The sequence below is a fragment of the Felis catus genome, chromosome X, assembly GCF_018350175.1.
Source record: "Felis catus isolate Fca126 chromosome X, F.catus_Fca126_mat1.0, whole genome shotgun sequence".
NCBI lineage: Eukaryota > Metazoa > Chordata > Mammalia > Carnivora > Felidae > Felis > Felis catus.
In genome coordinates this window covers 124,258,796-124,279,321 of record NC_058386.1, presented here as the reverse complement: position 1 = coordinate 124,279,321, position 20,526 = coordinate 124,258,796, and the positions used below count along the sequence as shown (strand labels likewise).

Sequence of the window (20,526 nt, the reverse complement as noted above, 5' to 3'; positions counted from 1 at the left end):
CAGAACAGCAGGCATCTTCAATGTTGTCTTTACCCTGATCCAATTTTTACTGCATTTGAGAGCCCTTACTTTTTTGGATCAGGTTAAAAATGCTTTCACATTTCATCAAAACTGGAGTTTGTGTTTCTGTTTCTCATTTTCCTAATAGTATTTGCTTGGTTCCAGAGAGAGGAAGGAAGAAAAGATGTCCTTAATCTGACATATTAAACTGAAAGTTCCCTAGAATATATTATTAAACATGTTTTAAGAGAAATTAGCACTAATCACTGATATCCAGCCTGAATTCACTAAGAAGAAATTATGCCAAACTAACCTTAAGAAATTTTACAAAAAGTTTACTAGACTGGTAGATCAGGAAATATCATAGACTATATCAAGACATCTAAATTATTTTTTATTTATTTTTTTATACAACAACAGTTGTATTGTTTTTTTTTATTTTTTTATTTTATATATGAAATTTATTGTCAAATTGGTTTCCATACAACACCCAGTGCTCATCCCAAAAGGTGCCCTCTTCAATACCCATCACCCACCCTCACCTCCCTCCCACCCCCCATCAACCCTCAGTTTGTTCTCAGTTTTTAACAGTCTTTATACTTTGGCTCTCTCCCACTCTAACCTCTTTGTTTTTTTTTTCCTTCCCCTTCCCCATGGGTTTCTGTTAAGTTTCTCAGGATCCACATAAGAGTGAAACCATATGGTATCTGTCTTTCTCTGTATGGCTTATTTCACTTAGCATCACACTCTCCAGTTCCATCCACGTTGCTACAAAAGGCCATATTTCATTTTTTCTCATTGCCACGTAGTATTCCATTGTGTATATAAACCACAATTTCTTTATCCATTCATCAGTTGATGGACATTTAGGCTCTTTCCATAATTTGGCTATTGTTGAGAGTGCTGCTATAAACATTGGGGTACAAGTGCCCCTATGTATCAGTACTCCTGTATCCCTTGGATAAATTCCTAGCAGTGCTATTGCTGGGTCATAGGGTAGGTCTATTTTTAATTTTCTGAGGAACCTCCACACTGCTTTCCAGAGTGGCTGCACCAATTTGCATTCCCACCAACAGTGCAAGAGGGTTCCCTTTTCTCCACATCCTCTCCAGCATCTATAGTCTCCTGATTTGTTCATTTTGGCCACTCTGACTGGCGTGAGGTGATACCTGAGTGTGGTTTTGATTTGTATTTCCCTGATAAGGAGCGACGCTGAACATCTTTTCATGAGCCTGTTGGCCATCCGGATGTCTTCTTTAGAGAAGTGTCTATTCATGTTTTCTGCCCATTTCTTCACTGGGTTATTTGTTTTTCGGGTGTGGAGTTTGGTGAGCTCTTTATAGATTTTGGATACTAGCCCTTTGTCTGATATGTCATTTGCAAATATCTTTTACCATTCCGTTGGTTGCCTTTTAGTTTTGTTGGTTGTTTCCTTTGCTGTGCAGAAGCTTTTTATCTTCATAAGGTCCCAGTAATTCACTTTTGCTTTTAATTCCCTTGCCTTTGGGGATGTGTCGAGTAAGAGATTGCTACGGCTGAGGTCAGAGAGGTCTTTTCCTGCTTTCTCCTCTAGGGTTTTGATGGTTTCCTGTCTCACATTCAGGTCCTTTATCCATTTTGAGTTTATTTTTGTGAATGGTGTAAGAAAGTGGTCTAGTTTCAACCTTCTGCGTGTTGCTGCCCAGTTCTCCCAGCACCATTTGTTAAACAGGCTGTCTTTTTTCCATTGGATGTTCTTTCCTTCTTTGTCAAAGATGAGTTGGCCATACGTTTGTGGGTCTAGTTCTGGGGTTTCTATTCTAGCCCATTGGTCTATGTGTCTGTTTTTGTGCCAGTACCATGCTGTCTTGATGATTACAGCTTTGTAGTAGAGGCTAAAGTCTGGGGTTGTGATGCCTCCTGCTTTGTCTTCTTCTTCAAAATTACTTTGGCTATTCAGGGCCTTTTGTGGTTCCATATGAATTTTAGGATTGCTTGTTCTAGTTTCGAGAAGAATGCTGGTGCAATTTTGATTGGGATTGCATTGAATGTGTAGATAGCTTTGGGTAGTATTGACATTTTGACAATATTTATTCTTCCAATCCATGAGCAGGGAATGTCTTTCCATTTCTTTAAATCTTCTTCAATTACCTTCATAAGCTTTCTATAGTTTTCAGCATACAGATCCTTTACATCTTTGGTTAGATTTATTCCTAGGTATTTTATGCCTCTTGGTGCAATTGTGAATGGGATCAGTTTCTTTATTTGTCTTTCTGTTGCTTCATTGTTAGTGTATAAGAATGCAACTGATTTCTGTACATTGGTTTTGTATCCTGCAACTTTGCTGATTTCCTGTATCAGTTCTAGCAGACTTTTGGTGGAGTCTATCGGATTTTCCATGTATAATATCATGTCATCTGCAAAAAGCGAAAGCTTGACTTCATCTTTGCCAATTTTGATGCTTTGATTTCCTTTGTTGTCTGATTGCTGATGCTAGAACTTCCAGCACTATGTTAAACAGCAGCGGTGAGAGTGGGCATCCCTGTCGTGTTCCTGATCTCAGGGAGAAAGCTCTCAGTTTTTCCCCGTTGAGGATGAGGTTAGCTGTGGGCTTTTCATAAATGGCTTTTATGATCTTTAAGTATGTTCCTTCTATCCTGACTTTCTCAAATGTTTTTATTAAGAAAGGGTGCTGGATTTTGTCAAAGGCCTTTTCTGCATCGATTGACAGGATCATATGGTTCTTCTCTTTTTTTTTTTTGTTAATGTGATGTATCACGTTGATTGATTTGCGAATGTTGAACCAGCCCTGCATCCCAGGAATGAATCCCACTTGATCATGGTGAATAATTCTTTTTATATGCCGTTGAATTTGATTTGCTAGTATCTTATTGAGAATTTTTGCATCCATATTCATCTGGGATATTGGCCTGTAGTTCTCTTTTTTTACTGGGTCTCTGTCTGGTTTAGGAATCAAAGTAATTCTGGTTTCATAGAATGAGTCTGGAAGTTTTCCTTCCCTTTCTATTTCTTGGAATAGCTTGAGAAGGATAGGTATTATCTCGGCTTTAAACGTCTGGTAGAACTCCCCTGGGAAGCCATCTGGTCCTGGACTCTTATTTGTTGGGAGATTTTTGAGAACCGATTCAATTTCTTCGCTGGTGATGGGTCTGTTCAAGCTTTCTATTTCCTCCTGATTGAGTTTTGGAAGAGTGTGGGTGTTCAGGAATTTGTCCATTTCTTCCAGGTTGTCCAATTTGTTGGCATATAATTTTTCATAGTATTCCCTGATAATTGTTTGTATCTCTGAGGGATTGGTGGTAATACTTCCATTTTCATTCATGATTTTATCTACTTGGGTCATCTCCCTTTTCTTTTTGAGAAGCCTGGCTAGAGGTTTGTCAATTTTGTTTATTTTTTCAAAAAACCCACTCTTGGTTTCGTTGATCTGCTCTACAGTTTTTTTAGATTCTATATTGTTTATTTCTGCTCTGATCTTTATTATTTCTCTTCTTCTGCTGGGTTTAGGCTGCCTTTGCTGTTCTGCTTCTAGTTCCTTTAGGTGTGCTGTTAGATTTTGTATTTGGGATTTTTCTTGTTTCTTGAGATAGGCCTGGATTGCAATGTATTTTCATCTCAGGACTGCCTTCGCTGTGTCCCAAAGCATTTGGATTGTTGTATTTTCATTTTCGTTTATTTCCATATATTTTTTAATTTCTTCTCTAATTGCCTGGTTTACCCACTCATTCTTTAGTAGGGTGTTCTTTAACCTCCATGCTTTTGGAGGTTTTCCAGACTTTTTTTCTGTGGTTGATTTCAAGCTTCATAGCATTGTGGTCTGAAAGTATGCATGGTATAATTTCAATTCTTGTAAACTTATGAAGGGCTGTTTTGTGACGCAGTATATGATCTATCTTGGAGAATGTTCCATGTGCACTCAAGAAGAAAGTATATTCTGTTGCTTTGGGATGCAAAGTTCTAAATATATCTGTCAAGTCCATCTGATCCAATGTCTCATTCAGGGCCCTTGTTTCTTTATTGACCGTGTGTCTAGAGATGATCTATCCATTTCTGTAAGTGGGGTGTTAAAGTCCCCTGCAATTACCACATTCTTATCAATAAGGTTGCTTATGTTTATGAGTAATTGTTTTATATATTTGGGTGCTCCAGTATTCGGTGCATAGACATTTATAATTGTTAGCTCTTCTTGATGGATAGACCCTGTAACTATTATATAATGTCCTTCTTCATCTCTTGTTACAGTCTTTAATTTAAAGTCTAGTTTGTCTGATATAAGTATGGCTACTCCAGCTTTCTTTTGGCTTCCGGTAGCATGATAAATAGTTCTCCATCCCCTCACTCTCAATCTAAAGGTGTCCTCAGGTCTAAAATGAGTCTCTTGTAGACAGCAAATAGATGGGTCTTGTTTTTTTTATCCATTCTGATACCCTATGTCTTTTGGTTGGCACATTTAAGCCATTTACATTCAGTGTTATTATAGAAAGATACGGGTTTAGAGTCATTGTGATGTCTGTATGTCTTATGCTTGTAGTGATGTCTCTGGGACTTTGTCTCACAGGGACCCCCTTAGGATCTCTTGTAGGGCTGGTTTAGTGGTGACAAATTCCTTCAGTTTTTGTTTGTTTGGGAAGACCTTTATCTCTCCTTCTATTCTAAATGACAGACTTGCTGGATAAAGGATTCTCGGCTGCATATTTTTTCTGTCTAGCACCCTGAAAATCTCGTGCCAATTCTTTCTGGCCTGCCAAGTTTCAAAAGAGAGATCAGTCACGAGTCTTATAGGTCTCCCTTTATATGTGAGGGCACGTTTACCCCTTGCTGCTTTCAGAATTTTCTCTTTATCCTTGTATTTTGCCAGTTTCACTATGATATGTCGTGCAGAAGATCGATTCAAGTTACGTCTGAAGGGAGTTCTCTGTGCCTCTTGGATTTCAATGCCTTTTTCCTTCCCCAGATCAGGGAAGTTCTCAGCTGTTATTTCTTCAAGTACCCCTTCAGCACCTTTCCCTCTCTCTTCCTCCTCTGGGATACCAATTATGCGTATATTATTTCTTTTTAGTGTATCACTTAGTTCTCTAATTTTCCCCTCATACTCCTGGATTTTTTTTATCTCTCTTTTTCTCAGCTTCCTCTTTTTCCATAATTTTATCTTCTAGTTCACCTATTCTCTCCTCTGCCTCTTCAATCCGAACCGTGGTGGTTTCCATTTTGTTATGCATTTCGTTTAAAGCGTTTTTCAGCTCCTCGTGACTGCTCCTTATTCCCTTGATCTCTGTAGCAAGAGATTCTCTGCTGTCCTCTATACTGTTTTCAAGCCCAGCGATTAATTTTATGACTATTATTCTAAATTCACTCTGTTATAGTATTTAAATCCTTTTTGATCAGCTCATTAGCTGTTGTTATTTCCTGGAGATTCTTCTGAGGGGAATTCTTCTGTTTGGTCATTTTGGATAGTCCCTGGAGTGGTGCAGACCTGCAGGGCACTTCCCTTGTGCTGTGGTGTATAACTGGAGTTGGTGGGCGGGGCCGCAGTCAGACCTGATGTCTGCCCCTAGCCCACAGCTGGGGCCACAGTCAGACTGGTGTGTGCCTTCTCTTCCCCTCTCCTAGGGGCGGGATTCACTGTGGGGTGGCGTGGCCATCTGGGCTGCTTGCACACTGCCAGGCTTGTGGTGCTGGGGATCTGGTGTATTAGCTGGGGTGGGTAGGCAAGGTGCACAGGGGCAGGAGGGGCAGGCTTAGATCGCTTATCCTTAGGTGATCCACTTCAGGAGGGGCCCTTTGGCAGCAGGAGGGAGTCAGATCTGCTGCGGGAGGTTTGGCTCCGCAGAAGCGCAGAGTTGGGTGTTTGCGTGGATCGAGCAAGTTCCCTGGCAGGAACTGGTTCTCTTTGGGATTTTGGCTGGGGGATGGGCGGGAGAGATGGCGCTGGGGAGCGCCTTTGTTCCCCACCAAACTGAGCTCTGTCATCAGGGGGCTCAGCAGCTCTCCCTCCCTTTGTCCTCCAGCCTTCCCGCTTTCCGAGCAGAGCTGTTAACTTATGACCTCCCAGACGCTAAGTCAGGCTTGCTGTCGGAACACAGTCCGTCAGGCCCCTCCGCTTTTGCCAGCCACACTCGGGGGCTCTGCTTGGCCGGCGAGCCGCCCCTCGGCCCAGCTCCCTCCCGCCAGTCCGTGGAGTGCGCACCGCCTTGCAGCCCTTCCTACCCTCTTCCGTGGGCCTCTCGTCTGTGCTTGGCTCCGGAGACTCCGTTCTGCTAATCCTCTGGCGGTTTTCTGCGTTATTTAGGCAGGTGTAGGTGGAATCTAAGTGATCAGCAGGACGCGCGGTGAGCCCAGTGTCCTCCTACACCGCCATCTTCCCTCCTCCCCCTCTAAATTATTTTTTAAATGCCTTCATAAAGAAGAAATAGCAGTTGAAAAAATAGTACAATTAAGGTTATGTCACTGATGGACTAATTGGAGTCAAATAGAATTGACTGATGGATAGATTTCAGCTTGAATGGACGTCCCTGTGATAATCCACAGGGGTTCATCTTTGACCCTTTCCTCTTAAATTTTGTCATTAATGCTTCAAGTTTGTAAGCAAGCATTCATGAGTATTGGAGAGTATCTTCTGAGTTATGAATCAAATAGAATTTCTTGTTTTGCAAGAGAGGGTGGAAGAAAGAAAGAGAGAGCCAGTGAGTGAGAGGCAGAGGGAGAGAGAATTTTAAGCAGGATACATGCCCAGTGTGGACCCCAACATGGGGCTTGATCTCACAACAGTGAGATCATGACCTAGTCAAAATTAAGAATCTGACACTTAACAGACTATGCCACCCAGGTGCCCTAAAGAGAATTTCTGAAGTTTGAGAGAATAGGCTGAAATCAAGAGATAAACATTAGCTGAATCAAACAAATTCTTACACATAGACACACAAAAAACCCATTAGTTCTTAATAAGAAAGCTTAACAATAATTGCACATTATAAATAAGATGATGGGATATAGGGAAAAAACAAATTTAATGTAAGTCTTCTATGTGGTGTAACTATCAAAAAGCCAAATTTGATTTGAGTCTGAGTTAAGAATTACCCAGAACAAGTAAGATAATATGCCCTTTTTCTTCTATACTGGTTTGGCCATGTTTAAAGTGTACTGTTCCAGTTTGGTTCTGTTCCAGTTTGGTTTCTATAATAGAGAAAGGGTACATAGCTCAAGGGGATGATGATTGCTAATTTCAGATATCTGAAAGGCTGTCATGTATGTCTTGTGAAAAAAATGAGGTAGACTTTTTTTTTAATGGCCAGGAAGAAGTACAGGGTTGTTTTGAAGGCAGAGAGAGAACCAGAATAGATTAGTAAGAGACTGGATGTCAAAAATGATGACCATTTCTCCAATTCCAAGGAGTGCTGAAAATGAAAAAAAGAACAAAAAGAATCATCTAAAACTCTTCTGCAAATATGGTGATGAAATCTTTCCTTAGTACCCTTCCATGGTCAATCCATTTAAGTTATCTAAAAGAAAGCAATTATGAGATTTGGGAGGAAAATCCTATGGAACACATCAAAATGAATCTCTAATGTGAGGGTGCTATACATTGTCTATACTGCTACAATGTGAGGGAACTAACAGTTGGAACCACTGACCCACAGGAAGAATGAAGTGCATTAAAAATAAAAATATTGGAATCTAATTATATCTCAGTTTACTTTTTTCCCTCCTTTAGAGAGACATATTAAACCTTATTTGCTTCATAAAGCTAGAATGGATTTAAAAACAATATACATGATTTAAACATTTATTTTTTATTTGTACTATGATGAAGGATAAGATAAAATGGGAGGGGGTAGATTATAAAGGAAATTAAAAGAAGGAATAGGTGGAAACAAAACTTCATTTACAAATGAAGACAAATGACTACCTTATAATTGCATTTTGAAAAATAGATTAACTGTGGATTTCTAAGGATCAACCACATGTATTTATCACTGCTTCCATTTACAATCCCACTAAAATGAGATTCAATAAATAAAATATGTATAAATAAGCACCAGGAGAACTGGAGAAGGGATTTTAGTCAGACAAGAAATTTTAATATATTTATTTAAAAGAATGAATGTGGAAAGAGAGAATAAGAATTAATCTATCAAGCTGGAGTAAGATATAACACTTAGAGAAACTCAGCATTTGAGGTGCTTGGTATAGCAGAGAATAAAGAAACTATGGAGATTGGTTATAAGTCTGTGTACAGAGTAGTCAAGACCTTAGAGCCTGCCCAACATGTGAAATGTTTGCAGTCAAATGTATACTTTCCAGAAGAACATCAGAAGTTTCTAGAGAAGTTGAATGTCTCCAGAATAACGACCTTTACAGACTGACATTTTGAAGTACTCCATAAAAAATTACCTGCTTTCTACTCATCTCCTTAAGTCATCAACCAGTCAACAAGATCAGCTCAGATACACTGAGCATACAGGCATCTTTTATGTTGCCAAATAATATTGGCATACTAAGGATTACCAAAGTGATGTCTGCTGGGGCAACAGGGTGGCTCAGTTGGTTGAGTGTCCAACTTTGGCTCAGGTCATAACCTTGCAGTTTGTGAGTTTGAGCCCTCATCAGGCTGTCTGCTGTCAGCACAGAGCCCACTTTGGATCCTCTGTGCCCACCCACCCCCTGGCCGCGCCTTCCCCACTCCTACTCTTTATTTCTCTCTCTCTCTCAAAAATAAATAAACATTTAAAATTTTTTTTTAAAAAAAGGGCGTGTGAGTGGCTCAGTTGGTTAAGCGTCCAATTCTAGATTTCGGCTCAGGCCATGATCTCACAATTCATGAGTTCAGGCCTCGTGTCAGGCTCTGTGCTGACAATGTGGAGCCTGCTTGGGATTCTCTCTCTCCCTCCCTTTCTGCCCCCTCACTCTTTCTCTCTTTCTCTCAAAATAAATAAACTTTAAAAAATAAAAAATAAAAAATAAACCAAAGTGATGTTTGCAATGTGAAAGAGAAGAGCAAAGATTTTTTTAAAAAACTCATCTTGGAAGGAACAGGGATAATTTAGGGAACTAAGAAAATTCTAACTTTTATAGTGGTAATTATATTCATAAAACAATGGGATGCTAATATAAAAGGAAATAGAGAATAAGGAAGAGCTCTTAAAATTAAAACGAAGTACCAAAATAAAAATTTCAGTAGAGATATGGGAAAAAAAACTGAGGAAAACCTCCCTACAAGTAGGGCAAAATGGAAAAAAAGATGAGAATATAAAAGAAAGGTAAGAGACTTAAGAATGTATCCAAGAAGTCCATCCAACTCAGAAGCTGCTGTGTGAGTGAACAGAGAAAAGGGAATAAAGGAAATTAACAAAGAACTAATACATTTTTACAAATGGAAATACATAAGTCTCCACATTAAAAGTAACTTCATAGGCCCACATAGAGACACATCATAATGAATTTCAGACAACCAGAGATAAAGTGATAGTCTAAAATGATTCTAGATCATAGGGTAAGTCTATTTTTAATTTTTTGAGGAACCTCCACACTGTCTTCCAGAGCGGCTGCACCAGTTTGCATTCCCACCAACAGTGCAAGAGGGTTCCCATTTCTCCACATCCTCTCCAGCGTCTATAGTTTCCTGTTTTGTTCATTTTAGCCACTCTGACTGGTGTGAGGTGATATCTGAGTGTGGTTTTGATTTGTATTTCCCTGATGAGGAGCGATGTTGAGCATCTTTTCATGTGCCTGTTGGCCATCTGGATGTCTTCTTTAGAGAAGTGTCTATTCATGTTTTCTGCCCATTTCTTCACTGGATTGTTTTTCGGGTGTGGAGTTTGGTGAGCTCTTTATAGATTTTGGATACTAGCCCTTTGTCCGATTTGTCATTTGCAAATATCTTTTCCCATTCCGTTGGTTGCCTTTTAGTTTTGTTGATTGTTTCCTTGGCTGTGCAGAAGCTTTTTATTTTGATGAGGTCCCAATAGTTCATTTTTGCTTTTAATTCCCTTGCCTTTGGGGATGTGTCAAGTAAGAAATTGCTGCGGCTGAGGTCAGAGAGGTTTTTCCCTGCTTTCTCTTCTAGGGTTTTGATGGTTTCCTGTCTCACATTCAGGTCCTTTATCCATTTTGAGTTTGTTTTTGTGAATAGTGTAAGAAAGTTTCATCCTTCTGCACGTTGCTGTCCATTCCTCCCAGCACCATTAAAGAGACTGTCTTTTTTCCATTGGATATTCTTTCCTGCTTTGTCAAAGATGAGTTGGCCATACGTTTGTGGGTCTAGTTCTGGGGTTTCTATTCTAGTCCATTGGTCTATGTGTCTGTTTTTGTGCCAATACCATGCTGTCTTGATGATTACAGCTTTGTAGTAGAGGCTAAAGTCTGGGGTTGTGATGCCTCCTGCTTTGGTCTTCTTCAAAATTACTTTGGCTATTCAGGGCCTTTTGTGCTTCCATACAAATTTTAGGATTTCTTGTTATAGCATGGGGAGGGGAAGGAAAAAAATGGTTAGAGAGGGAGGGAGCCAAAACATAAGAGACTCCTAAAAACTGAGAACTGAGGGTTTATGGGGGGTGGGAGGGAGGGGTGTGTGGGTGATGGGTATTGAGGAGGGCACCTGTTGGGATGAGCACTGGGTGTTGTATGGAAACCAATTTGACAATAAATCTCATATTAAAAATAAATAAAATGATTCTAGAATGTTTTTTGCAAAGAAATTGTTAACAGAATGGCATCAGAATTCTCAAGTATACTGTATGGTGGAAGACAGCAGAGTAGTAAATCTCAAAATATGAGGGACAAATGACTTTCAACCTAGAATCCTATGCCTAGCCAAAGTATCAATTAAATGGAAAGGTACAGTATTTTCAGACTTCTAAGATCTCAGAAATGTCACTTCCCATACACTCCACCTTAGGAAGACATAGGAGGATATGTTCTATTAAAGCAAAAGAGGGGTGCCTGGTTGGCCCAGTTAGTTAAGTGTCCCACTCTTGATTTTGGCTCAGGTCATGACTTCACAGTTGTGAGATTGAGCCCTGCATTGTGCTCCATGCTGGGCATGGAGCCTGCTTGAGATTCTTCCTTTCTCTCTCACCCCACCCTCTCCCTCTGCCCCTCCCCCACTCTTGCATTCTCTCTCTCTCTCTCTCTCTCTCCCTCTCCCTCTCTCAAACCAAAACCAAAACCAAAACCAAAACCAAAACAAAGCAAAACAAAATAGAACAGTAAAACATAAAAGAGAAGGATATTGAATCCAGAAAAGAGAGTATCCAACATAGGAGATAAGTGAACAGAAGTCCTAAAATGAAAACTATGATGCAGCAAGAAGCAAACCTGGAGAGGGATTAGTCCAGTTTGGGCAGGATGCTAGATGTATTTATATAGTAATTTGTAATGATGTTACCACTGGTTATTAATTGAACTAAAATATTGTTATATTTGTATTGGAGGATGGAGGAAGTGTTGCACGAATGAATTAAATTTCTATCATGAAAAGATTGGCTATGTATGAAACTAATAGCAGCATAGGCATATTATTTAGAAATTTAGAAATATCAGTTAGAATTAAAAATAATTAAGACTTGCTTTAGGTAAGGGTTTCTGGTTTTCATTATAAGCCTTTAAGTTCTTTTTTTAAATAAAAAACTATGTGCATTACTTTCATTAAACTCTTGAAAATTAAAAATAAAGCAAATAAAATTAAGAAATAAGCCTCTACATTTAAAAAGATTATTATTCTTAGAACTGCTTTTAAAATATTCATAAATTCTTACCTAAGTTTTGAAAATACAGTAATTCTTATCCTGTTTTTATTTTCAAATAAGGATATTTGAATGGTCTAGAATAATATTTCACATTAGAAAAAATACTCAACTTCAATTCATATCTTGGAAAAGTTTAGTTTTTTATTATTATTGCCTTAAAAATTTTTGTAATGTTTTATTTTTTTATAGTTTTGACTAAGACACCAGAATACGTTTTTGAGAAAAAGATTTTTTTAACAAAGCAGAATATAAGAGCTAAATATCTCTATAAAAAATCTACCTAGACTCATATTTTACATTACATAAAAACTTTAATTATTTATTTATTTTTTTTGTTTTAATTTACATCCAAATTAGCGTATAGTGCAACAATGATTTCAGGAGTAGATTCCTTAATGTCCCTTACCCATTTATCCCATCCCCTCCCACAACTCCTCCAGTAACCCTCTGTTCTTCATATTTAAGGGTCTCTTATGTTTTGTCCCCCTTCATGTTTTTATATTATTTTTGCTTCCCCTCCCTTATGTTCATCTGTTTTGTCTCTTGAAGTCCTCATATGAGTGAAGTCATGATATTTGTCTTTCTCTAATTTTACTTAGTATAATACCCTCTAGGTCCATCCATGTTGTTGCACATGACAAGATTTAATTATTATGGGTGAGTAATGTTCCATCAAATATGTATGCCATTTTTTCTTTATCCACCTTGATGGACACTTAGGCTACTTCCATATCTTAGATATTGTAAATAATGCTGTAATAAACATAGGGGGTCTATGTATCCCTTCAAATTAGTGTTTTCATTGATTTTAGGTAAATACCCAGTAGTGGGATTACCGGATCATATGGTATTTCTAATTTTTTGAGCAACCTCCATACTGTTTTCCATAGTTTTTCATCCATTTACATTCCTACCAACACTGTATCCAGCTTCCCTTTTCTCCACATCCTCACCAACATTTTACTTTTTTGTCTTTTTGATAATAGCCAATCTGAGCAATGTAAGGTGATCTCTCATTGTAATTTTGATTTTCATTTCCCTGATGATTAATGATGTTGAGCATCTTTTCATATGTCTATCGACCATCTGTATGTTTTCAAGTCCTCTGCCAATTTTTAATTAGGTTGGTTTTTATATTAAGTTGTATAACTTCTTTATATATTTTGGATATTAACTCCTTAGTGGATGTATGATTTGCAAATATCTTCTCCCATTTAATATGTAGCCTTTTCATTTTGTTGATAGTCTCCTTTGCTGTGCAGAAGCTTTTTAGTTGGATGTAATTTCATTTGTTCATTTTAGTTTTTGTTGCCCTTTACTGAGGAGATTTGTCCAAAGAATCATTGCTAAGCCTGATGACAAATAGCTTACTGCCTATGTTTTCTTCTAGAAGTTTTATGTTTTCAGGTCTTCCACTCAGTTCTTTAATGCATTTTGAGTTTATTTTTGTATATTGTATGAGATAGTGATCCAGTTTGGTTTTTTGCATGTAGCAGTCCAGTTTTCCAATCACCATTTATTGAAGAGACTGCCTTTCCCCCATTGTATATTCTTACCTCCTTTTGTCATATATTGACTGTATATTCATAGGCTTATTTCTGAACCCCCTATTCTATTCTATTAAAATATGTGTCTATTTTCATGCCAGTACCATGCCATTTTGATTACTATAGCTTTGTAGTATAGTTTGAAATCAGGGAGCATGATACCTCCAGCTTTGTTCCACCTTCTCAACATTGCTTAGCTATTCAGGGTATTTTGGTGGTTCCATACAAATTTTATAATGTTTTGTTCTGTGAAAATGCCATTGTGGTTTTGATGGGGATTGCATTGAATCTGTAGATTGTTTTTGGGTAATATGGACATTTTAAAAATGTTAATTCTCCCAATCCATGAGCACACTATATTTTTCCATTTGTTTGTGTTGTCTTCAATTTCTTTAATCAATGTCATAAACCTCCCTTGCTTGGTTAAATTTACTCCTAGGTATTTTATTGGGTTTTTTTTTCAACATTTTTTATTTATTTTTGGGACAGAGAGAGACAGAGCATGAACAGGGGAGGGGCAGAGAGAGAGGGAGACACAGAATCGGAAACAGGCTCCAGGCTCCGAGCCATCAGCCCAGAGCCTGACGCGGGGCTCGAACTCATGGACCACGAGATCGTGACCTGGCTGAAGTCGGACGCTTAACCGACTGCACCACCCAGGCGCCCCTTTATTGTTTTTATGCAACTGTGAATGAAATTGTTTTCTTAATTTCTCTGTTAGTTCATTATTACTGTATAGAAATGCAACTGATTTCTGTATGTTAATTTTGTATCCTGCAACTTTACAAAATTTATTAGTTCTAGTAGTTTTTTTAGTGGAGTCTTTATGGTTTTCTAAATATAGAATTATATCTGCAAATTATGACAGTTTTCTTTCTTTTCTAATTGGTATGCATTTATTTCTTTTATGTTCTGGCTAGGACCTGTAATACTATGTTGAATAAAAATTATGAGAGTGGACATCCTTTTCTTCTTCATGATCTTAGAGAAAAAGCTTTCAGGTTTTCACCTTTGAGTATGTTAGCTGTGGGCTTGTCATATATAGTCTTTATTATGTTGAGGAACACTTCTATACTCTGCTGAGTTTTTACCATAAATGGATGTTGAATGTTGTCAAATGCTTTCCTTTGTTTTGTTATTGTGGTGTATCATGTTCACTGATTTGTAGATCTACTTGATCATGGTATATAAACCTTTTATTTAACATATTGTTGAATTTGGTTTGCTAATATTTTGTTGAGGATTTTGTCATGTATGTTCATCAGGGATCTTGGGCTGTAATGTGTGTGTGTGTGTGTGTGTGTGTGTGTGTGTGGTGTCTTTATCTGGTTGTAGTAGCAGGGTAATTCTAGCCTCATAAAATGAGTTTAGAAATGTTCCCTCTTCAATTTTTTTTAAAATAATTTGGGAAGGATAGGTCCTAACTCTTCTTTAAATGTTTGGTAGAATTCACTCATGAAGCCATCTGGTCTTGGACTTTTCTTGTCACTTTTCTGATTTGTCTTTGAATCCCTTACAGTATATATGCTATTACTTTGCCCCACTTATGAAAAGTAGGGTTCAGGAAATTTGGATATATGTTAGGGGGTGGATACAGAGGCATTGGACTATATCTGTATATACTCTAAGGTCTTGGCTGGGTATCAAGTACATTCAGCACTCCAACCCTATAGTTGGCACTTCTCAAAACCCACATGAGGTGGCTTTCTAAAAGAAAAGGTATTCTGGAAGTAATACTGCTTGGGGGAATTTGGAGGAGTCAATTTCAGTTTGGTGGTATGGGAATTACTTCCAGCTAAACTATAGAGATATGTTCTCTGTATAGGAGAGGTCAAGACTAAGGAGGTACAAACTGGAAGTCACATTGAGAATCTTCAATGGGAGGGGGTCATCTTTTTATTCAGTAAGCATCTATCACATGCCTAAACCAGGCACTGGGCTAGGAAGGAATAAAATCACAACTTGGTCAAAATTAAGTCAGTCTAGTTTGTATCTATCAAATCAAAAACTAGATACAGAAATGGAAAAATATTAACCATTAATCTCTGTCTCCTGCTTCTGTCTCCTTGACACTACAACTTTTGCTTTGATTTCCTTCTTTGACAATTTAGGTAAAAATTAGAATGGCTGATTAAAATGTGCCATGTTGGAAAGGGCAAGAGGAATTAGAAGGTAATTTTCCTTTATTCCTTTAAAAATCTGAGATTAAATCAACTGCTGCTTCTTCTCACCTATAGAACACAAAGTGCTTATGGAGCTACAGAAAGTGTTTGCTGTTTGGAATGATTGTTTCAGAGATTTGGTTATAACCAGCTTATATGATGACTAAATTAAATAACATGTGAAAGCTTATAGCAAAGTCAGGATAGTGGGGTTTTTTCTTTCCTGGTTTTTTCTACCCACAAGAAAGAGATTACTAAGCAAATTAATAAGGAAAACAAAGTGCTCTTTTATTTAATAGCAGAGGCGTTTAGCAGCAGGCCTCTATTTGCACAATGAAGTTGCTAATTATAAATGAGTCCCATGTAGTATTTAAGGAATTTACAAGGCTCTTAGAAGCCTTAGAGTTCTGTGCTCCTTCCACTTACAGCATTGTGGCTGCAATTCTCAAAGAGAAAGAAGAGTATTGCTTTATAAAAGTCCTATTAGTGAGACTGTTCATTTACTTAAACCAACACTCTCTCATTTGCCCCACTCCCCCTCTCATTTAAAACCCTAAAGTCAGGATGGGAAGTCAGAGCAGGAGGGCATGGCATACAAGGCCTTTGTCATGTACACTGTGATCCAGCTATAGCAGACTTCTTGTTATCCCTCAAGCAAGCAGTGCCCTTGACCTGTGCTGCATCTTCAACTGGCGAGTTCCTGCTCATCTTCTGTGACACAGCTCACAAGCCTCATTGTCTTCTCTGAGCCACCTTTTCCAATACCTGTAGGTACTTTGCCCCTCACTTTACTGAATTCCAATCATAGTTTGCTCATATCTATTAGAACACTGATCACATTATATGGCACTCATGTGTTCCTACAGCCCTCTCCCCCACTGTACTGTAAACTCCTGGACAACAGGAACTGAAATGGACTCATCTTTTAACCCTCCCACCTATCCCTAAATGCCTAGCATAGTTTCTGGCCCAGTAGGTATTCAGTAAGTATTTGGCAAAGTTACTAGGATCAGGAAAGTAAATGGCAGTATGGTCTCAACGGGAAAAAAAAAGATCAAAATGGTGTAAAGAAAAGAAAGAGATTAGGATAAAGGGGTCAGTAAAAGACTGGGAGTAGAAAAACCCTGGAAAGAAACAAGTAGGAAGGAGAGGAGTAAAGTAAAATACACATGCTGGGAAGAAAATAACATTGAGAAAGGGAACAATGTGAGGTGTGTGAAATTAAGGTAATGCAAGTAGTTGTCACTTTTCATCAAACACTCTTGGGCATTTCTGAAGCTCCTCTATCTTCACTTTTCCTTAGAAACAAAAAAGGATGGAAAGAAGAAAAGGCCAGACTACAGAGGGAGGCAGCAAACACTGTAGACTATGCACTGTCACTGCCTTTGGCTTCCCCTTCATCAGCCTCTCTCTTCTGATCTAGATCTGAGCTCTGTTTTTTCTACATGAAGGTCCATGTGTACACAAATTATATAGTTAGGAACAAATGGGCACATATATGCATGTTTGTTTCCCTTTTTTCTTTAATTCTAAAAAAAAAATACAAAAGGCAGTGTCATAGCAAGACTCTGGCTCTTCCTGCCTTTGCTGTATCAGAGGGAAATATTTGCATAGCTCCCTGAGGAGGTGTTGGCCCCTGCCTACAGCCATGAGAGAGTAGAAAACTCTGGGGTGCTCCCTAGCTTGCTGAACACATTTACAGTGCATGAAGGGTGAGATACTGTTGTAATTATGCATGTAAACATGCCATAGTATTTGTTGTGTCTTTAAGATGAAATGATTTTCAGACTCATATAGCTCTCTTCCTCACAGGGGATGTGCCACTTGATGGTTGAAGCCTTTTGGAGTTATTTCTCGGGTAACAAAAAAGTGCCTCGCACCTATACAAAGCAGCACAGTACAGCCCTGGATTAAAGTCAGGAGCCGAGGTGGCTAGTGTGGGCTCTGCTACTCAGTCTGAGGCTGAGTTTTATCATCTGTCAAATGGGAGTAATCTCACCTATCTACTTGTTAGGGTTACTGTGAGGATCAAATCCCATGATTATATAAGATCCTACATGTGACCAATATTTCACAGTTTTCCAGTGATTCTTAGCACCATTCTTTCATCTGATCCTCTCAACAACCCTGCCAAATATTTTGATTTTCATTTTACAGATGAAGAGACTAAAACTCAAAGATAAGTGACTTGGCCAAAGTCACATAACTAGTAAACCAGGATGATGCAAGTTTTCTGTTTTCAAACTCATCTTCAATTATCCTTAGATATAAACCTGGCTACTCAGTGCTATTGGCTTCCTAGCCCCTGTTTCTTAACTTCCCTCATGGTTCCTCCTCCCTAAAGCCTCTGAAGATGATCTGTGTAATGAATTAATTAGCTTTTGTTTTATCCCCCCTTCTCCCTACTTTTTCTGACTCCTAGAAGAAAACACCAGCAGCCCCAACAAAGAAAACCAGCACCACCTTCAACATCGTGGGAACCACCTATCCCATCAACCTGGCCAAGGACACTGAGTTCTCTACCATCTCCAAGGGCGCTGCTCCCAGTGCCTCCTCAACCCCGACAATTATTGCTTCACCCAAGACCACCTACGTGCAGGACATCCCAACTGAGACCAAGACCTACAACAGTGTCAGCAAGGTTGACAAAATTTCCCGCATCATCTTTCCTGTGCTCTTTGCCATTTTTAATCTAGTCTATTGGGCCACCTATGTCAACAGGGAGTCAGCTATCAAGGGCATGATCCGCAAACAATAGATAGTGGTGATGCAGCAACCAGAGCATTGTATACCCTAGGAAGCATCCAGGCACCCAAACCCCAGGGCTCCCCTTTCTGTGTTTCAGGATTCTTCTTTTTAACTCTCTACCAAGCTGTGACTCTCAATTCATATTTATGAGTCTCAATGAAAAAATAATAACAGAAAAATTACTTGCCCCTTTGACATTGCTGAGTATACCCTCATCAGAGCCAAACACTGCCATTTGTTCAGTTGCTCACCTTAGTCTGCCAGTCTCCCCCAGCTGAGGGCACTGCATGTATTTTATTGCACTCTGCCCACTTCAGAAAGAACAGGAGACTCTATTACCTGTAGTGGGAGCCTTGGCTATTTGAGTGGTCCAGAGCAAAGAAGATTGTTGACTGGTCCAGATCATATAATTCTAACTCCTGAGGGAGCCAGTCTATCCCATGTGGTCCTGGTCTGCCACCTCCCTTGCCTACACCACGGCCCACTAGGTATAAGTACTGATAGCAAAGGCAGGAGCCAGTGCTAACCTCTAAACATGGCTCCAGCCTTTTTATTGGCTTGGAGGTTAGTGGGGACAGTTGAGGCTTACCACTGTTAATGATAGATAGCCAAAACAGAATCAACTAGGCCAGCCTGGTCTAAAGATGGCTGATGCCCTGCCAGTTTCAGCCCCTCAGGAAAATAGTACCCTCTTTGGTATATTTCTCCTTTGGGAAAGTTCTCTTAAGTTCTTTGACCCTCCCCCACCCCTTTGTAGCCAGCTGGACACTGCTTAGTTTGGACTCATTACTGCCTGCAAACTCTTCATGAAAAGGATCAAGTATTTTTGTAATTTATACTAAAAAGGGACAAACAGAAACAAAAAGATCTAGATCAAATGCCTATATATTTTTTTTTAATTAGAGAGGAAAGTCACCTCCCTGCCAAGGCAACTAGTCAAATATTGGATGGGGTAAGAGATTTGGGCTGGGTGGTGGAAGCTTGAAGTCTGGCTCAAAAGAGAAAGCCACTGGAAGGTGAAAGTCAAATTCTTCTTTCCATGCCCTCCACACCCCAAATGCTAGCCCAGGCCTAAGAACTTTGCTCTCACCTTGTCAGCAAACTCTGGTTCTCTACTGATGCCAATTCTTAGAGGGGTGAATTGAAGTCTAGTTGGTTTTTGAGTCAAGTAAATTATTATTACCAGGTTGATAATATATTATTTAGGGGCCATTTGATCTCATTTGTTCTTAATGTATTATAATTGTAAAATTTTTATAAGGTAGATACACTGAGTCTCAGATGTTTGAATGACTTGCCTAGGCTCCTTATATGTGTCTGTAATAGAGAACTATCATGAGTCCCTTTCCAAAGGCCAAAATGAAGACAAGACTGAGAAGCAAGGTACATTTGACCTCTGAATCAGCACAATCTCAACAGTCCTACTGAGTCCTGAATGCAGTTTAATTGGACACCAAAAAGATATGTAGGAAGAAGTCACAATGTATCACCCAAGGAAACCACTTCTAATAGTCACGGCTCAATGGAATGATATTAAGATGGTAGCCCCAGCCACTAGTCCAGAATATCCTAGAAGCCCAAAGTAAAGCCACAGATGGCACCAAAAGCAGACCGTCCCTTCCCACTCCCTAAATAAAGCTCCTAAGGGATCTAACAGCCACTGGTTGCCTTTGTACCCATCTTTCCCCCATCCCCTGCTTCCTTGCCATTGCTGGGATAATGCATGCCAGTCCCATTATTCCTAAGAGTGTGTTTATAGGCAAATTCATGACTAGAAGGGTATAGTGTTGTGGATATGTGGGGACGGCGGGGTGGGGGGGGGTGGTGGGGTGGGGGGTGGGGGGTAGGGCTGTTAATGATTGTCTTAAGGAGTTTAAAATGAAAGCCTGACCTTTGCCTTTCTGTAGAAATTGTGTGTCCAAATGCTTTGGTGCAATGTTTAGCGGCTGTTTATTAAACTTCTGAATTGTATTCAGACTGGAGAACATTTTTTGGTTACTCTTTGCCTACCATAGGCAGTACTTTGTTGTCTTTCACTACCACTCTCAAGTCACCCTTACTTTCCACTTCTTACCACCATTGAAATAAGCTGGAAAAAAAGGGTATCCCCTGAGCAAGAGACCTATTACAGTAATCAAAAATGGACCCCATGTGAAAACATAGCTTTGATTGACTGGGGTCTCATTACCCAATAAGACAGAGAAGGAAACACCTGCACTGCTTCCTCTGCTAAATTCACCCAATCCTAGGAAATAGCTAATTCTTATTGCAATTCTAAAGACTTTCTCTTTCCCGTTGGTTACAATTTTTCTTAGACGATAGTTC

The 20,526-nt window shown here is 39.1% G+C and overlaps 1 protein-coding gene across 1 annotated transcript in view; it reads left to right on the top strand.

Annotated features, from left to right (window-relative positions):
* The window catches only part of GABRA3 (gamma-aminobutyric acid type A receptor subunit alpha3), a 366,533-nt gene extending 346,645 nt beyond the window's left edge, over positions 1 to 19,888 (top strand). Inside the window, exon 10 of the mRNA XM_004000982.6 lies at positions 17,876 to 19,888. Coding sequence (XP_004001031.3) covers positions 17,876 to 18,211 — 336 coding nt within the window. The 3' untranslated portion in view covers positions 18,212 to 19,888. The remainder of the gene's footprint in view (positions 1 to 17,875) is intronic.
* The last annotated feature ends 638 nt before the right edge of the window (positions 19,889 to 20,526 follow it).